Source organism: Pteropus vampyrus, unplaced genomic scaffold, assembly GCF_000151845.1.
Source record: "Pteropus vampyrus isolate Shadow unplaced genomic scaffold, Pvam_2.0 Scaffold17, whole genome shotgun sequence".
In the NCBI taxonomy this organism is placed as follows: Eukaryota; Metazoa; Chordata; class Mammalia; order Chiroptera; family Pteropodidae; genus Pteropus; species Pteropus vampyrus.
Window position 1 is genome coordinate 2,987,096 of NW_011888798.1, and position 19,847 is coordinate 3,006,942.

General features: G+C 34.8%; 1 protein-coding gene across 1 annotated transcript in view; it reads right to left on the minus strand.

The window, feature by feature from the left end:
* Nucleotides 1-19,847, minus strand: part of ARHGAP15 (Rho GTPase activating protein 15) — a 592,609-nt gene that overhangs the window by 547,299 nt on the left and 25,463 nt on the right. The window contains exon 3 of the mRNA XM_011354472.2: nt 15,938-16,116. Coding sequence (XP_011352774.1) covers nt 15,938-16,102 — 165 coding nt within the window. The 5' untranslated portion in view covers nt 16,103-16,116. The remainder of the gene's footprint in view (nt 1-15,937; nt 16,117-19,847) is intronic.

Genomic DNA, 19,847 nt, shown 5'->3' on the forward strand with positions numbered 1-19,847 from the left:
CCAGCCTGCCCTTCTACTGGTGTTCATGGTAACTCCAGGTCTATCTGTAGCAATATACGTGTGGTTACTATAATTCCCAAGATATCTTAGTCCACTCTCTTTTCCCTACTATCCTTACCATGTTGCTTTCTGGGAGTTTCAGCTTCTGAGCGGATGTAAAAAGATGAAGGAAGGGTGAAGAGCAACGGAAGTCTGCCAGAAAACAACACTGTGCAAGGCGGGCGGGAGGTGGTCTTACTTAGTTTTCGGTTGGCACATGCTCTGTAATTTCTGAATTGTAGGCAGGCAGTCAAAGAGATGAGCTACCTATTTTTGGCCTAATTGGATATGTTGGTGACTTCACTGTTCAAGGGATGAAATGTAGATAAACTACTGGTGTTTTTCTCCCTCGATAAAGTTTCTTTATCTTTCTAGTTAGGAGATATCCCTAGATTCTAAATTTTTCTTACTTCGTAAGTGTTTTGTTCCCTCTGTGTCTTTAGATATGTTTTGTTCTCTGAAATTGGAAGAGATATCACTAGGTGCTACTAAACACATAATATTTTAAAATTTTAAAAGTACTTTAAATTAAAAAATATATATTAAATGTTTATTTTTAGCCAGGTTCAATTGTGGTTAGCTATGATGTCTGACTTTAAGGAGTTTTCACTTTAGTAGGGGATATGTAATATGAAAATATAAAAGGTTGAACAACAATAATACAGGGTAAAACATTTTCAAAGTAAAACAGAAAAAAATATAAACTAAAACTGTGCATAATGAATCATTACATAATTAATCAAATGAATAATTTCTTTAGGAGTTCAGATGAGAGAAAGACCAGTCAGAGAAAATGTCAGGTAGGAGATTGAGTTTTAATTGGTTTTTAAAAAGTTGAATAGAATTTTAATTGGCATAAAGTAGGACATACATCTGCTCCCCACCTGTTCTCTGGGCCAGGATGTACATAGCAGAATGTCATGCTAGAGGCCTAAGGTAGGGTTTTAGGACTTAGGATCTATAATAAAGACTGTGAGTCACAACGGCCAAAGCTTGGGCTTTGGTATCAGACATCTTTGAGTCACGTCTCAGTTCTAGCATTTATTTGTTGGTGTGAGGTTTTAGTCAATCTCCTCTGTTACAGCACTTAGCACAGTCCCAGGTACAACATAAATTACCTCAAATGGTAAACTTTTGTATTATTGTAATGTAAGAGCTGTGAGTCATAGCTGAGGACAAAAGCCAGCAGATTTATTGCATGAACAGTATCAGCTATCAGAGAAGATTTGTCTAAGAATCAGAAGCTTAAATAAATCAAGAATTGGCTGAGTAAGAATTCAAAGTGGTTGAATCTAAATAGTTCAGAAAATAGGTGGGTTCTGGGAGCTGGTTTGCTGAAAGATGTTGGTCAAAATAGCAGAGGTGCATATAGGGCAGCTCAAAGCAACAGAGCCAGGTCTGCCAAAAGGACTTTTTACAAATGGGTAGCAAAATTATAATAGCACTTTTTAAAATAATTTTTAAATACTTCCTACGTGCCCAGGTATCATACTTTGTGCTTTATGTACATTATCTCTTAATCTTCATGAGTCTATAGGTATCAGGTATTTGTATATTCATTTAAAAATGTGAATAGAAAGGCCCAACACCATCAAGAAATTCGCCCAAAGTAACATAGTGTGTAAGAGGCAGAGCTAGGATTTCTTCCCAGATTTTCCTAGTATAAGTTCATGTTCATAATCACTAAACTCCTATTTGCTCCCAAGGATGGCAAAAGCACTTTGAAGGTAACCATCATGTAGATGTACTTGAGGAGGTGATTTACTTATTTTTAAGCTTATAATGCCTAAAATTAATTCTAATACTGGTTAGAGTAAAATGTTACTGGTTAAAATACTGAATGAATACTAAACTCATAACTGAAAAACAAGGGTACTATAACTGCTTCATGACACTTGCCGCTGACAGTTCTGATTGAACCTAGAGGGGCCACTTCAGGGACAGAGGCTTGCCACATCTCCCCATGACTGAATCTTTGATTTGTCATTGGAGATTTGTGTGCCACAGGGGCACTAATTAGTGTCTTTGGGAATCAGCAAAGGATAAAGTTTTCCAAAGTTCCATTTATGTAAATAACCATATCTATATATATCTAGTATAACTTTTCTAATTTGCTCTTCTAGGTAGAAATAAGGTTTTAGAATAGAAAGAAACAGTACCTTATTCTACCTAGAAGAGCAAACTGGAAAATACATGAGTTTTGCAGTTATCTGAATGACAACTCAGCTTCTTTTTGTCCTTAGCAGATATGTAAAGAAGGTGAGAATAGATAATGCAAAGCTGGCATTGCCAACTCAAGTCTTAGGTGGGTAATCTGACCCAGCGAAAGGGGCCTGATTCTATGGCTGTGAACTAGAGGCCACTTGCTCATCTAGACTAGGCAATAGCTATTTACTTTCAACTAGTTATTGCCTGTTCTTTGGGGAGCCGGCCAAATAATGCTAGCATTTCTCAGGTTTTTTGAAAGATGTCACGTATACAAATTTTTATGTGAAAATTCACAATGCTAAATTAAAAAGTCTCCTCATTTAAAAATAAATAAGGAAAAAACAATATCTGGACCAAATAAAACACATCTTTAGGTCAAATTCAACATGCAAGATATAAGTCTAGAGATCTTTGAGAGCCCTTCAATCTTGTTTAAAGAAGCTTTTTTCTTCCTCATATGAACCTATCCTCTCTCACTAAAAGGCACACAGCTTCCGAATTGGTAAAACAGATGCTTGAGAAAGATAAATTTTGCCTATGAAAAGCGGAGTTGAGATTGCTTGCGGAGTTCATTTTTTTGGTTTGTTCCATTTCTTATAGATGTTACATGTCAACTGAAGAAATAATAAATCTAACAAAATTTAAACGTCTTCAAATTAAGTTTAATTAGTAGTAATATAAAGTAAATAATAAGATGATGATTCAAATCTCAGTAGACTTAAATTTAGTATAATATTGTGAACTGTTAGCATTGTTTCTCATTTTTAAAGGCTTAGTATAATTTTAAAAATAAGATTTAGAGGTACATTGCTTCACCTAAATACAAAGTAAATTTGTGTCAATTTTTTTAGAACTATTTAACAAAATCCACAAAATTAGAACAAAGATAACACAGAATAAACAGAATATTTATAACTTGGTGACAAGAAAACACCATTTCCATAGATAATCACAGTTATTTTTTAGTATTGTCTGAAAGACCCCAAGATGTTTGTAATTTATAATAATGTAGAAGTCTAAAATTGAAATTAAGCCTAAATGAGAAAATCTAAATAAGAAAATTATTCATAGTTAGTTATATAACAGTCTGTCTTTATACTGTCAGTAAAATGTGGTAGAGACATTTCCAAATGTATGACTGACAATTGTCATCTTCTGAATTTCCAAATTTTTATCTAACAATTGCCATCTTCTGACTTGCCACATCATACTCTACCTCTGAATAGCCAGCCAATGAAAATAACTTTAAGATTACAAATGAACGTTTCTTTGGGACCAAGGATTTTGCATACATTGATGAAGATACCACGACTCTAACGGTTTTCAAAATCAAAAATTTAAAAACACCATTCCGGCAGAAGAAAAATTACTGTGGTAGAATTGTATCAGTCCCTGGATGGTAACCCCTGCTTTAGTCCCACTTGTCTCACTGTAGAATGTAAATAGTATATATGAAGTCAATATTGTCCTTAAATAGGTCTTTGAAACAGATGACAGGATGTTATCAGAGTTCTAGGTGCATGTTGATGATCTTGCGAAGCATGGATCTTTCAAGACTGATTTTAGCTAAGCCATCAGACAGGATCCGGGGGACTCAGAATTAGAAAAAGAGCGTGAGTGGAAAGAAGTTTAGATTCACAATTAAAGGTATAAAACAGTTCTTGTTGCCTCCAGAATCTGATCTGGATTTCCTTGTTCATTCTCATAGCAAGGCTGTAGTCTCATTGTGTACATATGAGAGAATTAAGGAATTGTGAGGACTCAGTGGAGCTTATTTTGCACATGGTCAAGTAATCAGAAAGATCTGAGAATCACCTTGCTTAGGCAGAGATAAATCTTTAAACTGGTTAGCTGATTAGTTCATGTCAAGATGTGGATGTTACTGTATTTTGGCTCAAGTTTGTCTATGCAATTTGAAGAAATTACTTTTCAAAAAAGGCTTTTCCCCTCTTTATTTTCCCTTTTTCCCAAATGAATTAAGCCTCAAACTCCTAATGTCAACTAGGCCTATGTTCTCTGATCTTTGCTTCATGGTTAGCATTATCACCTTTGTTTTAATGTAGGTTAACATTGGTATCATGGCTAGCAACATGTTTTAAGGGCTATTATGACATGCTCTTCTTAAATAGACAAGAATAACACTAACGATACAAACTGCTTAGGTAGCTTTGTAAATTAGATTTTTTTTCCACAATCAACACTACAAAATTAAACAAATCATGGATACTTGAAAGACAATGTTCACCCAGACCCCACCAGCAAAGATCGCAATAATATTTTTTAATAGTCAAGAAGTAGTGAAATTTTTGAAGGCTCTGTAAAATTCTAAATTGAGCCTGTTTTCAATTTTCATGTTGGAAGCATAAACAGTCATAGATGTTAACGAACATACTGACATTTTAACTTTTATTCAAAAAATTAAAAGTTTACACAAATACATTAAGACTAAGGAAGGGGAAATTAGAATGGGTGAAGAATAAAATTTAACCAGATGAGAATATTTGCACCTTGATTTGTTACCAAAGAAAGTACTTTAGTAACTTGTGTATGCCAAAGGAGACAAGTCATAGGAAATACGCCAAAGTATGCAAAAGAGAATTTAAAGCAGATTAAGATATGGTGGGAGTACCACAATTTTAAATTAAAAAAAAAAAAAAAATCTCATTTAAGATTGACAAACCACAGAAATGCATCTACAAGAAGAAAAAGTGAAAGTATCTTATTGCACAAGCCAATTTTAAACACCGTGTACAATATTTGTGACAAAACGTAATGCACACGGTGTTAATACTAGTGTTGAAAGTGACAATGATGACATCTAAGAAGTGAATGAGCTGAGCCTTGTCTATCCTAGGATAAGGAGTCTATCTTGCTTGACTGTAATCTCCAACAGGAAAGATAATCTTTTTCTTTTTTGTCCTCATCTTTCAAAGCAGCCTCTGACATATAACAGGTGGCAGTAAATATCTGTCGAATGAATAAAAGAGTAGACTAATGAATGAACAGATGAAAGTAGCTGATCTTCTTGCCCACTTTTCACTTTGGGGACTCTTAACGGGCCACAGAGGCAGTGTTGGGATGATGATCACCCAGCGAGCCAGAAATTATTAATTCTCAGGACACAATTAGAGTAACATTTCCTAGGATTTTTTTTTTTTATATAAGGTAGAGGACACAAGGGTAGAAATAACAATTAAAATGTTCCCTTAAGTACAGGACTTTATTATCCAAAATATATTGTAGATGAGAATTATAAGGATGTCATGCTAATGATCTGTGTCAAGGTAAAAGTTATTCATTAGTATTTTCAAGACAAGAAAGAAAATGTCTTCTTTCTCTTTCTTTTCTTTCTTTTCTTTTTCTTTTTTTTTAAACTATGATAGTAAAAACCTGGAGGTTAAAGATAGCATATCCAGGAATGTAAACTTCTTTCCTGTCTATTTGATCATACATTATTGACATTAACACTGTCAATAATTCATGGTAAAAGAGGAAGTTGCCATGAAAGGTTACCCATTGTCAGGCTATGATCAATAGATAAGACCACAGTGGGTGATGTATTATCACGTATCAGCAAGAATCACTTTCTCATGGATCTTAAAAACAGTAGTAGTTACACTCAGTTTGTGTAACCTGAGCTAAGCTTATTTGTTTTTTATCTTTTCACTGCTAATTATAGACTATGCTTGAATACATTTTATTCAAATACAGAATATCAGCTCTTGCTATTTAATTCCTGTGATCTGGCAGTGGGCCTCTAGGATTTGTCCCCATGTCTCGATGCTGGCGTTTATATTTGAACAAACAAAACTGTCACTTTGTTTTCCTGTCTTCCTATATTGGGTCACTTTGTGCTGCATGATATGATCTAAGACAATTCAATGCAAGGAGACACATGTCCCTTCTCATTGGAAATATGAAGACTGCAGCTTCCTTTTACCCTGTGGGAAAGAAAGCAGGTCAGGTGTCCAAAAGTAGTGGAGGAAAGTTGGTGTCATCACTATTTTTCTTCCCCCACAGAAATAATATAGGATCACAAGGCAAAAACAGCACTGGTTTCTTCATGAAGAGATAAAAAGAAAACAATATCTTGGTCATTTATGTTTACAGTATTGTGGAAGGAAACTCACATAATAACCAGACCATGATTTCTGAACACTTTCAAACACATTCTTAATCTAATATTACCTTGGAATCTCAAGGAAAACATATTCACTTATTGAAATCACCTCCTAAGGGACCAGTACAAATTAAACATTCGTAGTCATTTGCCTTCTTTGTTTGATTTAGAAAGTAAAATCAGCTGCTTTATTTATTGTTTGGTTTTCAGAGTCAGACCTCAAAAATGTTTTGATATTTAAATACTCAAATTTGGTTTTGTTTCATTTAATGTTATTTGGTAAATAGAAAAATTTATAGATAAATGGGTGACAAATCTATCAGCCAGTGTAATTTTTGTTATCAAAGGCATCTGTATATGGCGAATTCACCATATCATGGTGACTATAGTGGCAACCGGAAATGACCCACTGATGCTTCTCCAATTAAAACAAACAAAAAGATGTAATGTAATGTAATAATAATAATAATAATAATGAAGAGTATGAAGAGAAGAAAATATAAAATAACTGAATTTCTTCTGGGTTTTTTCACCCTCCCCCCCCCAAATTCTTTGTTTTTTGAATATGTGATTTCTCTTTCACTTTAACACGTCCTTAAACCTGCTTGACATATGACAACCGTACATCCTGTTACAACTCAAATCCCATTTCTCTTCCCCAATAAACTTACTGCCAGTGCATTGGAAGTGGATAGGAATCATAAGAATCCATCACCTCAAAGGAGAAGCATATGAAATTGCATGTAAAGGAGATGGCATCATTGCTGGGAGAGAGTGCCACATCACTGTACATTTGTTAATTACTTGTGAGATGCATTAATGTAAAAAAAAAAAAAAGCCTTTTCCTTACTTGGTATTGTTTGGAGATGGTTCTGCTTATCAGTTCTTAATATGCTCTTTGAAAACTGACAAGTACAGTACTTTACCCACATCTCTTTAGGAACACAGGGATTCAAAGGCTGGATAAAATACTTTCATGCTTCCCAACATAAACCTGAGAGGGTAATTAAACAGATGGTAACAATAAACTGAATCTGAACACATCAGGGACTGGAGTCCCTTATTAAAAGCCTTAATGCACTGGAGGGAGGGAAGAAACAACTTTGGGGAAGTGTTTTAGCGGCCAACACCTTTATGTCTGCCTTGACCTCAGAAGCAGAAGCTAATCAACCATTGAGGGATGGGTTTCCTACCACCTGAGAGAGGGCACGCAAGAGGTCCTCTGAGAACCCTGAGGAGCTGGAATGCAAAACATGACTCTAAAGGAATGCAACTGGTCCTCAGGATTGCCATCAAAGACATCAGTTTCAGACACACCAATTCTGTAATTGTCAATTCACCATATCCCTACCCCTCCAACACACACACACACACACACACACACACACACACACACACACATCATCATCATCATCATCAAAACCTTCTCAGTTGGAAGACTTATGCTTGAAGCACAAAGCCATTTTTTTCTACATGAAGCCAAAAACTAGATGTGATAGATTTCTGTAATGACATAGATATTTTGAATATTTTCAGCCTCATTCTCGTCAACAGAATGGTCCCCTATTTATTCCATCCCTAATACAAATTGGAATTCTACTTACTCCTCAGACCTTAACATTGTCAGTTTGTCTTGACTTAAGTCTACAGAAGAGGAAAATTGAAGCAATCTTGATATTTCAGCTTGTAAATAAATATATGTATGTTATTTTTCCTATAATATAAAGTGAGCTCAAATATATAAAGATTTAAAAATACATCTCTCTCTGTGTATATGTATATATAGAGATAGAGATGTGTGTGTGTATATATATATATATATACACACACACACATATACTACATATGTATATAAGTATAATAGATATATATGTGTATGTATGTGTACATACAGAAGGGATCCATTATATGCAAAAATGTTACTGTGGAGGTTTGCAGTGTTGTGCCGTCACACATGCAAAGATGATATTTTGCTATTACATAAGGCACTTACAACCTGGGAGATAATCAAGTCAGTGTTTGTTCTTCTTCTTCTGTTTCTCAACCTGCTTCAGTTCTCTGCTTCATTTGGCAAGTTCTTTGACCGCCATTTATGAGAAACATTCAGCATCAGTGCAACAATGATTTATCTTAACTAAGTGCAAAGGACAATGTTGAACATACTGTGTTTAAGATTAATCAAGGTTATAATGATGATATATTAAAGGACATCTTTGAAAACTGAGGTAAATATTAAAATAGGAAAATGTACAAGGTATAAACAAACATAAATCAAATGGCAAACATCACTTTTTCAGCTTTCATTTTACCTTTTGGTGGGTGCACATTGCCAATTTGAATTTGGGGGTTTGATAATAAATATAAAAAGACTTCCCATCCTCTGATACTATTGTACGTAAAATACACACATCGCCTTAGGAATTTTCCATAAAACTATCTTAATAATATTGACTATGTTTCCAAAGTTATATTAAGAGTGAAAAGTATTATATAAATTAAATAAGAGATACTGCAAATAATTTAGTGGCAAAGCATACTTGCTGCCACACAGAGTATTAGGTAACCTTTTTAAATTAGAATGTACATTTCTGATTACTGATTATGAACATCAGGGGACCCAAGATTTTGATTCATCAGTAATTCTCCTTTATGTCTACACTAAGATGTGAAAACGAGACCTCTGGCTCTAACTTGGTATTTCAGAGCCTTTACATGCTGGAGCGGAATCTATTTTACCTGTAATCTCTAGTACTGCTCTGCCCCCTTGTGCTGCTACAGTGAACTCAACAGAAGAACAGTTTGCCTTAATCTTTGTACACGAACTACAGAAAAATCCCACTGTCACTTCTCACTTTTCTGGCAAGTTCAAGGTCAGTGTCTAGCTATTTTCAGCTCATCTCTTCTTGATCCATGCATAGAAATGACAAGGTAACGTGATTCGGGGTCAGCTGTATTACAGGAACTGTTACATAAACGGAGAAAGTGAAAATCAATCCTAGCTGACAGTGACTTCGGGATAATCAACGCTCACTGGATGCCTCTGTCAGCTCGCCTGCATCAAATACCGTGTGACTTCTGTCAGATCTTTTTAATAAAACTATATCCTCACTTTCAGCAATCTAAATAAATATTTCACTTGTGCTGAATTTTTTAGACCTTTAGCCTTCTAGATTTGTAAACTATCTCAATAATTCCTTGAGAAATTCCTGGGTGATACCCATTATCCCACATTTTGTTATTGACCTAAGACGCAAGGTAATGCTGTAAAACATGTTCTTATTTTGAGTGACCTATGAGAGCTTTCCTACGGACTGTTGCATCTTTGGAATTGAACTCTACACCCTCCCCCAAGTCATCGTCAGTCCCAACTCCTCTTTTCTCCTTCTTGGTAACAGCGCTCCTTAATCAATCATTTTGTGTTGGGAGATTAGGTTTCTTTCTCCTTTCTAGATGTTTATCATTACTTTCCTTTTTATCTCTGTATTTCCTACTAGGATGTTTTCTCCTAATACAGAATTGAAAAAGGGGTATTTAACAAGATGTTTCACATTAGTGGCAAACCCACTGACAGCACCTGATATGTCAGTTTAGGGAACGAGTTATTTTATCCCACCCACCTTGTGCTCCCTTGAAACTGTGAGGCACTCAGTACTCCATTGAAGTACAATTTACCATAATATTAGTTGTCAGTAAATTCAAAGACAGAACTCCTAAAGCTATAAAATGGATTAGAAGCAATTTAAAAAAGAATTAACAAACTAGAGTAAGAGTATACTGTCAACAAACAAATGCTCCATCATAGGACTGTAATTTGGAATTTTAATTACCCCTCTGCTTCTGTAACAAAACAATGTCTGAACTGGCAGCGATTTGAATCTCTCACAGGTCATTGAGCATTCTAGTTAATTACTCTATGAATAGCCTGTTTTTCTCCCCTCTGGAAACACGTTTCTAATGGCAGTCAAGGTCTGACAAATGTGTCATCTACATAATTAGCTAGGAAGCAACACAAAACATTAAACATGCTTTGTGCCGACAACTATCAAAACATTTCATTTGTTGTCAATTATTCATTACTTTGTAGGTTCTGAAGGGGTTGTTATTATGGAAATAAGTCCAGATGCTAACAAGGTTAGAGTTTTGGATTCAAATTAGTAATCAGAGGACTAACTTTTAAAAAAATGTATCTCGTGTACATTCAGCGCCATGTTCGATCAGTAGGACATTATAAACAAATTTAGCTGTGCTCAAGTTAAAATGGAAATGATGCAGCCACATATGTGAATTCAAGACCAGGCTCATTCTTTGAAGTGTGGTGTCATTGTAAACTTTCTGAACCTTTGGCAAGTCCAATTTGTGCTTGGTAAACAGAGTTAAAGATTTTCACAGCATGAAATGACACGGGAAGGCAAAGACAAGGAAAGAAGTCTCTGGTGGTTTTTGATTCTTTTTCCTCCCACATGGCACATTATGTAAAAGTCAAAATTCAGGCTAATAAACTTTTTTGTCTTCCCTACCACAGACTAGTTACCTTAGGTAACCCTTGAATTTCATAATTTTTTATTTTGCTGTTTCTGAAATCTTGTTTCTTTTATTATTGCTTTAATATCATATATATAGCCAAGTATTTTGTTGAAAGCAGCACTCCTGATGTATATAGAGGATATAAAAAGATTTCTCAACAAAATTGACCTCTCAGTGGCAAAGAAAATTGCACTGGAAGACACATTATTGCGTAGTCATATCTGAAGCTTGAATCTATGGAGAGTCTCACTCCACTGTCCTCCAGCTTTTCCTTATAAACCAAAATGGCTTACAAATGTCATCCACAATAGTCCAATAAAGATTAGGAACAAAACACTGTCCTTACATTGATGAGATAAGAAAGATTTAACTGCAGAATGCAGTGTATAAGAACAGCTCATAAGCCTTGTTCTTGAATCAGAAAAATAAAATTCAAATTATATTTGTGTGTGCCTAGAATTAAATTGAGATGATCAGTTTATTTTCTACATAATGCTTGATCAGATGCCTGTACTACAGAGCTAGATAAAAAGGAAAGAAAGAAAACAAATTCTATCAGGAGAAATCAAGAAGACCCATTATCTACAAGGCGTGTAAAATATGTCAGGAAATAATTCTACCCTGAATGCTGAGAATGCCCAGTTAATAAAGGGGGGTGGGGGAGATCAGCCACTCGCTAAGAGAAAATAATTGTCTGTATCTATATTTTTCAAAGCAAAAGGCAACCCCATCTTATACTAAACAGGACATATTAAAATAAGCTTTAATAATCTTTATGCAAAAGGAAACGAATCCCTTTTCAGATCATATGATCCACAGCAATAAAAGGAAATCATCAAACTAAAAACAATTTTAGAAATGGCTGCAGACTCTCATTTAATTAACATGCAACAGATCATATATTTATGAGGAAGTCAAAATATTTAGGAAGCCTATAATCCTGTAAGCTTTAATGTGGTATAAAAACAACAAATAAATGCAAAGCGTTACTGTTATACATGCCTGCCTGATCAATGGTTTTCACATATTGATCTATAAATGGAGTTGACAGTCTGTGTTGGCTGCACATTTTCCAAGCAGCACTATTTTTGCACAAAACCAATACGGGCAATTACCTTTGTTTGAGATGCCAAGTCTTATCAATTCAATGTGATTTAGTGTCATTTTAATTAAATATCAGTATCCACTTCAGGACAATTTACACAAACAAAGCCTCAAACCTAACTATAAGCTTCATTCGAAGTAAACATGGACAAGTCCTACAGTCTCACAATATTTCTCAAAAACTCTGCTAAACAGAAGGCTTATATTTTTAGTAGCAATTTTTATGTCTGCCTTTTTGGCTAGCCACAACTTTGGCAAGTATCCTATAATCACAGAAGTAAGAAACAAAAGAAAATTGTTTCCTCTTTTTTCTTATATTACAATGAAAAATGAACGAGCACATACTTTTAACAGAAGCAAAAGGAGTCCTGTGTGTTAACATTTAGGAATGGTTCGAGTTAAGTCTTTATCTGAAAACTAATAAAAAGATATTTCTTTGTCCATAATGGCCATGAATGAAGTGATGAACTTCTGCAGGGTTTACAAACTGGAGATGGTGAATATTCATATATGTTGCTTCTTTAGACACCAGCATTAAATGCCGAAACTGCTCCTGCCTGCAAATCCTATGTCTACTGTTTCCTGATGTGGGCTATTTAAATTCTTCATTAATATCTATTCTAAACTGTCAACCAGACTGGAGCATCCCTCTTATAAATAATATCAAAATCACATTAAACCTTTTGCATTAGCTATTTGCCGGATTGCACATTAGTCTTTTTAGCCCTTAAAAAGGCACACTTCACTTGTCCCCATTTACTCTCCCTAAGCCGTCTGCTTCTCTGTTCAGCACATTCAGGTAACTAAGCAGTCTACCCTTAAGAGGGCTCACTCTGGTGCCCAGGATAAGACAACAAATCACTGACACCAAAGAGTGTCCCCTTCCCACCAAGCAGTCTCCAGATCTCTCTCACAGGCAGTTTTCATGCTAACCGTATCTTTCTATGTCCAAACTTCCCACCTCTCCATTATCAAGGTAGTAAGGGGACCTCTTTGAATTTTGAAAAAGCATCAGTCATTAACCACATAAAAAATGATTATTTGCTGTTTAAAGAAAATGATGCATACCACCAATAAAATACTAATGGAGTATCAATACCTGTTTCACTGAAATGATTGCCTGCAGCATTTAGATAATCACAACTTTTAATTTAACAATTCAAATTCACCTGCGTTTGCAAGTCTTAGGGTTGAATAAATGTTTATATTGGCATTTTAAACTATATACTCTTCGATTGAAAATCCCCAAAATAGAGACATATCCAGGCAAATTTCATACAGTATTCTGAGGTCACAGTTATAGTAAACATATTTTTAACTGAACAAAATAAAACAGAGGAATTTCTAAATTAATGACAAAATTATATAATTGATTTGACCCTAGAACCTTTTATCATTTTTGTAATAAGTTAAATCATTATGAATCTAATATCAGATTCTCATGTTATTATACACTCCAGTAAGTCCATATTAGATTATCATAATTGCTATGCCAGTGAACAAATAGTATATATATATATACATATATATTTATATATATTTATATATGCCATGCATATTGAATAGAGTGTATAACATATATAGTCTCTAAGTACTCTTAATTTTTTTCTGTACAGATAAATGTATGTGTCTCTGTTATAAGAAACCACGCTACACATGAACATGTACACGCATTTTTAGAATACATCTTCTCCTGTTTCTCTTAAATTCAAAATCTCCTCCCTTGACCTCACCCCAACCTCCAACTTCTGAAAAATCAAGTTCTTAGTTTAGCTTGAGTAGATATCTTTAACAGGCTTGTTTGAATAAATATGCCAAAATACTTTACATTCTGTCAGTATCTAGTCAGAAAATTGTGCATGGAAAAAAGAGATGAAAAGAACTGAGACAGAAAGAAAATTAGTGCCATGGCAAGCTTTCAATACAGTATCTCTGAGCCAAGTTTTCTCGGTGAAATGACATATCCTCACTAAAATACCCTTTTTATATAATTATGCACTGAGCACACATAACCAAAAGTAACTTTTATTTTTGCTCCTTATCGAGGAATACATATTGCCCAGGCTAAGAATGAGGAAACAAAAGCTGGGATAATTATAGCTAATTTAACTTTGGAAAACTCTTATTCTCTAGCAGCCCAGCACATAACCCCCCAAACTAAAGTTATGTAACAAGGTAATATCAACAATGAGAAACTGCATGATAAAATCCTGCCCAAAAGTGAAAAATGCTAATTTTGTCTCATTTAGCAGCTGGATACAGAAATGCTCATTAGTTTTAAGAGGGTTAATCCTTTTAACTTTTGCATATTGATATGCCAATTATGCCTAATTGTACAAGAGGCATCAGTCAAGGTAATAGTGCATAAACACATGAAAGTTATTAAGTACATCCCAACATGTAATAAAGTAGGTGTTAATTGGTAGCTGAGTTCTGCGGGCTATTGAGGTGGATAATTCATTGAGAGATGGATCACTTGTAATTTCTCTCCATAATTCCTTTTGCAGTCTCATGCTGTGATGTTTTCATGCTTGTCAAAAACAACTGCGGCATAGTGCCTTTTGTTAAACACAGCCAATAAAATATGTTAGGCATCATTAAATATACTTAACTTTTAAACTTTTTCAAAGGTACAGTTCTTACTGATAATACATTATAGAGATTCCAATAATTTACTCTAACCACTGTCTCAAGTTCATAGTTGAGGAACATTTTAGCGGGTTTGAAAGCAGAGTCAGGCTGGCAGTGTTGTGCCTCCCAGCAGACAATGCTTTTAAATGAGAAAGTAAATAAAGAAAAATGCATCTCTGAGTAACCTTATCTAAGGATGTACTTCTCACTCTCAGAATATAATCACTGGCTTCCTCATACTAAATTTGTTTGTAATACCTGCAGAAAGGATGATTAAAATCATATATTTCTCAGGCTCCTGAGATCATTGTGCATTAATTTTGCCCTTGAAATTCGAGTGAAAAACAGGGAATAAATATAATCGGTAACATGCTACTCAGCAAGTTTATCTCATTTAATAACTCAGTTAGGAAGCTGAATATTTCATAGGCCCCTACAATACTAACAGAACATACAATTAATAGCTCACATGTTTCTGCAGGGTGACTGGAACTTGCAGCCTGTCCCCAGCTAACCTATTTCTCGCTCTTTCTCTCACTGTGAGAAACAAAATAGGTCTAGGGTCCAAAAGAGTGGCTAACATTGCATAAATAATTTTGTAACATCCTATGGCCTCAGCTGCAAGTTACCACCATTATGGAAGGAAATTAACCAGAGGAGACTCATCACAATCAGTGTGTTTAGTGGCTCAGGATGCGTGCAGGGGCAGGGACACAATTGGCAGTAGAGTTCATCTCTAACTATTTTATTTCAAATCTTCCTAATGACACATTATCGAGACAAAATGGCTTCCTCCCCAAACCTTCAATCGCCACACCATTTCAATTGTTTAAGTTCGTTCCAAATCAAATCCTAATTTCCAACATCGTGTATGGCTGGGAGATTTTAAGAAAGAGATTTTCACATTTTTTTAAAAAAGACTTTTATTTCTCAGTTCATTCTTAGCTAAATTTAGCCTCTGGCTTTTCAAAGTGATGTACTGTATTTGGAAGTACAAACACCACATGCTAGCATAACCTCATTATTTTTATGACACTGAAGCATGATAGTGAAGGCCCTTAAAATGAGTCAAAGGTGCTCTTCAGTCTAGCTCCAAATCCACTTTATCACTCTGGATTAAGTCCATCTCTTCTCTCAGAACTGGGAATATTATTATGACTATAAGTAGGCAAGATAAAATATATTACGAAAACAGTTTTCTCATGCACATTAGGAAAACGAATAAAACAGGACTAATTCTTTTTTTTTTTTTTTTTTTTTTTACAAAATTTGATATTAAGGAACTTGGGGTATTAGAGGTATTTGACTTACAGGTTCAGTGACCTTCCCAACATCAGTGAGGATCATGGATTTGGTTTGGCTCAGCCTGTCACTGTGGCTGTTGGCATTTTTGATTCTCATCTGCACAGCTCCGGTGCCTTGGCGGGTGGAACTCGGTGTTTCCGCAGAGGTATCTGCATTTGTAGATTTCTGCATATTACCGTGTTATCCTGATAAAATATAAAAGCATTGTATTATTCTACTCATGAACTTTTCCATGAAAACCTTTTTGATGGAGTGCAAATTCCTACTAATCAGTAAGGTACAAAAATGAAATAAATAGTCTCCACTTCTCTGAGTAGTGAAGACAAAGGTCATTCCTTTGTAGTTGTTTTAATCAATTAAATTATGTGACCCTTATATGTGGACAGTACTGTATATGCCAGAAGACTTCCAAGTTCATAGGCCGCATACCTTTACTCTGTAGTTTCTAATTCCATCAAGAAACTAATGGCAACATAATACAATCTTCCTTATACAGAAATGATGTTGCCAACTAATCATCTCTAGGGTATATGCTCTTTTCATTCACAAAATCACTGATCAATTACTAACTCCATTCCACCCCACCTCCACATACAACCACCAGCACTCTTTTTGGGTGAACAAAAACCTACATCAATAAAATCAAATTTAAGTTAGAAGAACTGGTGTTAGAGCAAACCAAGCCAGTCCCATTGACCATCAAATGTGTTGGCTTGGCCTTATTAGCATGGTGCTCAGCCCGAGATGCAACTTCCACTCATAATATCCATGAGGGGGAATTAAAATTCTTTTGTCCACCACCATCTGCCAACAGAACTAGATTCAGTAGCTTAGTTGGACATAATGTTTATGAAGAAAGAGAAAATCAACACTTTTTTTTTTGTTTATTTATTTACTTATATTTTAATGGAAGATGTCTGATTTGGGCAGAAAAATTCAGTGTGGGCACATTTTAAAGGAGATTCAGTGAAGAAACAATAATTCAGAAAAAGAAAACAAAGATAACTAAACTGGCATCATCAGTGGGCAGACTGGGAGTTTAGTTGCTTCCCCAAATCTATAATCCTTTTCAACTGTACCTCCCCACAAGCTCCACAAATGAACATGTCATCTCATTTAAAATAGAACATTTACGATGCAAACACAGCTTCTAAGCTTCTAAAAACAGGCGCCTTTTTAGCCTGATTGTTGTCTCCATGTCCTACCTACATAGACATTCTGTTAGCTAGCCTGGGCGTGTGTGTATACATTAGAAAAAATTGTCATCAGTTAGTTATAGAAGCCAATATAGAATCCCAAAGAAGGATTGTACTTTAAGAAGCCAACTGTATTGGTACCACTGTTTGTTGGACAGACAATTGGGCTAGAATTGTGATAATGTTCAAGTTAAGTAGACACAGACATGATTTTAAAATGAAAGCATTTTAACAGGAAGAAAGTGTTACCTCATAACTGATGCCAGTAAAGCAATTAAGTGATAACTTAGAAGTTAATATTTATTGAGTATTTATTATGTGTCAGGCAATGTGTTTAGTGGTTTAATCCTTGCAAAACTCCTAGGAGGAAGACATTAATCTCAGTTGTTTATAGAAAAGAAAAATGAGGATCTGAGAGACTATTCATTTTCCTAAGAACATTGAGCAGAAAGAAATGAATATGTATTTTATTCTGAAAACAAACAAAACAAAACAAACAAACACCAAGATGTCCATCAACAGGTCAATAAATGAACAAATTCTAGTTCATTTTCACAATGAAATATTATTCACAATAAAAAGGAACGGACTATTGATGCATACGCCCACATGGATAAATTACAAATTTATTGTGTTGAGTGAAAGTTAGTCCCCCCTTCCCAAAAAAGTACTCATTGAGTACTTGTTAATTCACTTATATAATATTCTAGAAAATACAAAGTAACGTATAGTGACAGAAAGCTAATCAATGATTGCTAGAGATATGTTGGAGAGAGAATTGGATTATAACGATTCGAGAAACTTTGAGAGTTGATAAATACATTTGTTATCTTGATTGTGATGATGTTTTAATTATAGTAGTATATATATATTAAAAATAATCAAATTACAGACTTAAATACATGTACTTTACTGTACTTCAGTTACACCCCAAAAAGTTGTTTATGGGAAAGTTGTTTTAAGAATTCCTTAACAGATTTATTTTGATCATATTTTCATTTTTGACCAAAAGAATGTAGCCATGTTCCTACCTATGTGATGTTTTATAAAAATTTATCTGAGAATAAGGGCTCTTTCAACAAGATTTAAAATAATAATTTGAATAAAAGAAAATTTTATCCCCACTATTCCATAGAAATATCATGACAGCCACTTTTACGAGAATAGTTTTAAAATGTATCAAATCTGGCCAATAACGTATGCAAAAGGTATCTTACCTCTATATCTAATTAGAATAAGATAATAGAATATTATTTATATATAACTGTATAAAAGCGAATGCAGTCACATGCAGATGATATAAATAGTTATTTCTCCATATAGCACAGTAGATGAAAATACGTTTGGGTTTTATTCTGTATATGATTTGTTATTGAGGCCATTAGTTTTTCTTAGCCAAGTAAAAAATATTTCAAGAAAAAAGCAAAGTGAATCTATGAATCTTTGACATATATGTAAATGCTACTATTAAAACAGTTTTTTTTTCAGGGTATATTTTAGTGAATTGAAATAAGAATGAACGAAGGAATGAAAATCTGGGGATTGCCATGGTAATGGGGGCTTTGGACTCATGGTAATTAGACGGGCTGCGTAGAAAGAGCCCAGTAGCAACACTACCTGTAATGATCACCTTTGCGATCTTGTACAAGTCAATGAACCTCTGTTTCATCATTGGGAAAAAAAGTGATAGTGAAGGGGCAGGGGCAGCCTAGAGGATTGCTGTGATCTGTCAGGTCCTTTTCACTTCTATTACTGATGTGCTTAAAGTCTGGTTGCTCAAGAAGTATTACTACAGACTTAACAGAGCTCAGTAGTTTTAGGCAGATAAGCAACGATATAAATACCGTGGTATGAATTGATACTCAAGGGATTTGGGTAGGGGATGGGTGAATCTATGATTAAACATACAATTATTTTCTAGAAAAATCTGAGTTCTCCTCTGAGTGAATTCAAGGCTTGTTCTTCCCTATTACTCATAGATTCAAACTCTAAGGATGCTGTGTTTGTAATATTGATGAGGGAAATCACTCAGGCTAAAGCTACTATCTTCTGACCAAGAGCATGAAGCCACTGTATTTACATAGCCCTGCCAGGTGCCATTTATAGGACACATCACTTCCTCAAAGCCTACACAAATTTTATTGTCAAATCAACATTTGCATTCTTGTATTGATTTCACAATCAACCCATAATTTGCCTAGTGATGCATTGCTGTCAAAGGGCTGGATTACTTAAAGGGCCTCTTATCTGGCTTCCCCACCTGTTTTCTCAGAGACAGACTGCAGAAAGCATTTTCAAAATCTTTCTCCTTCAGATCTTTCTGTTCAGCTAATCTCTTCCCTTACCACAGTGCTAATGTTGTTTTTCGTTCCTCACTCTTTCTCTCCTCTAGCTATCACTTCCTTCCCCATCGGACCCCATTCTCACATTTTGTTGATATCCTACTGCACTCTGTTCATTCTCTTTATTCAGCTTCCCTTGTCTTCTGCTCCACAATGGCATTCACTTGATACTATCTCATAATTGTTCTCATATTTGCCAATATTCAGTGAATTCTAATTTTGCAGAGCGCTACAGTGCTCTGAGAATAATGCAGAAAATGACACAAAACCTCTTGTTAAAGATTCCTACCAACAGAATATAAATTATCCATTCAACATTTATAGAGATTCTCCTAAGTGGCAGGCACTATATTAGAGGCTGGAGATATATATATATAC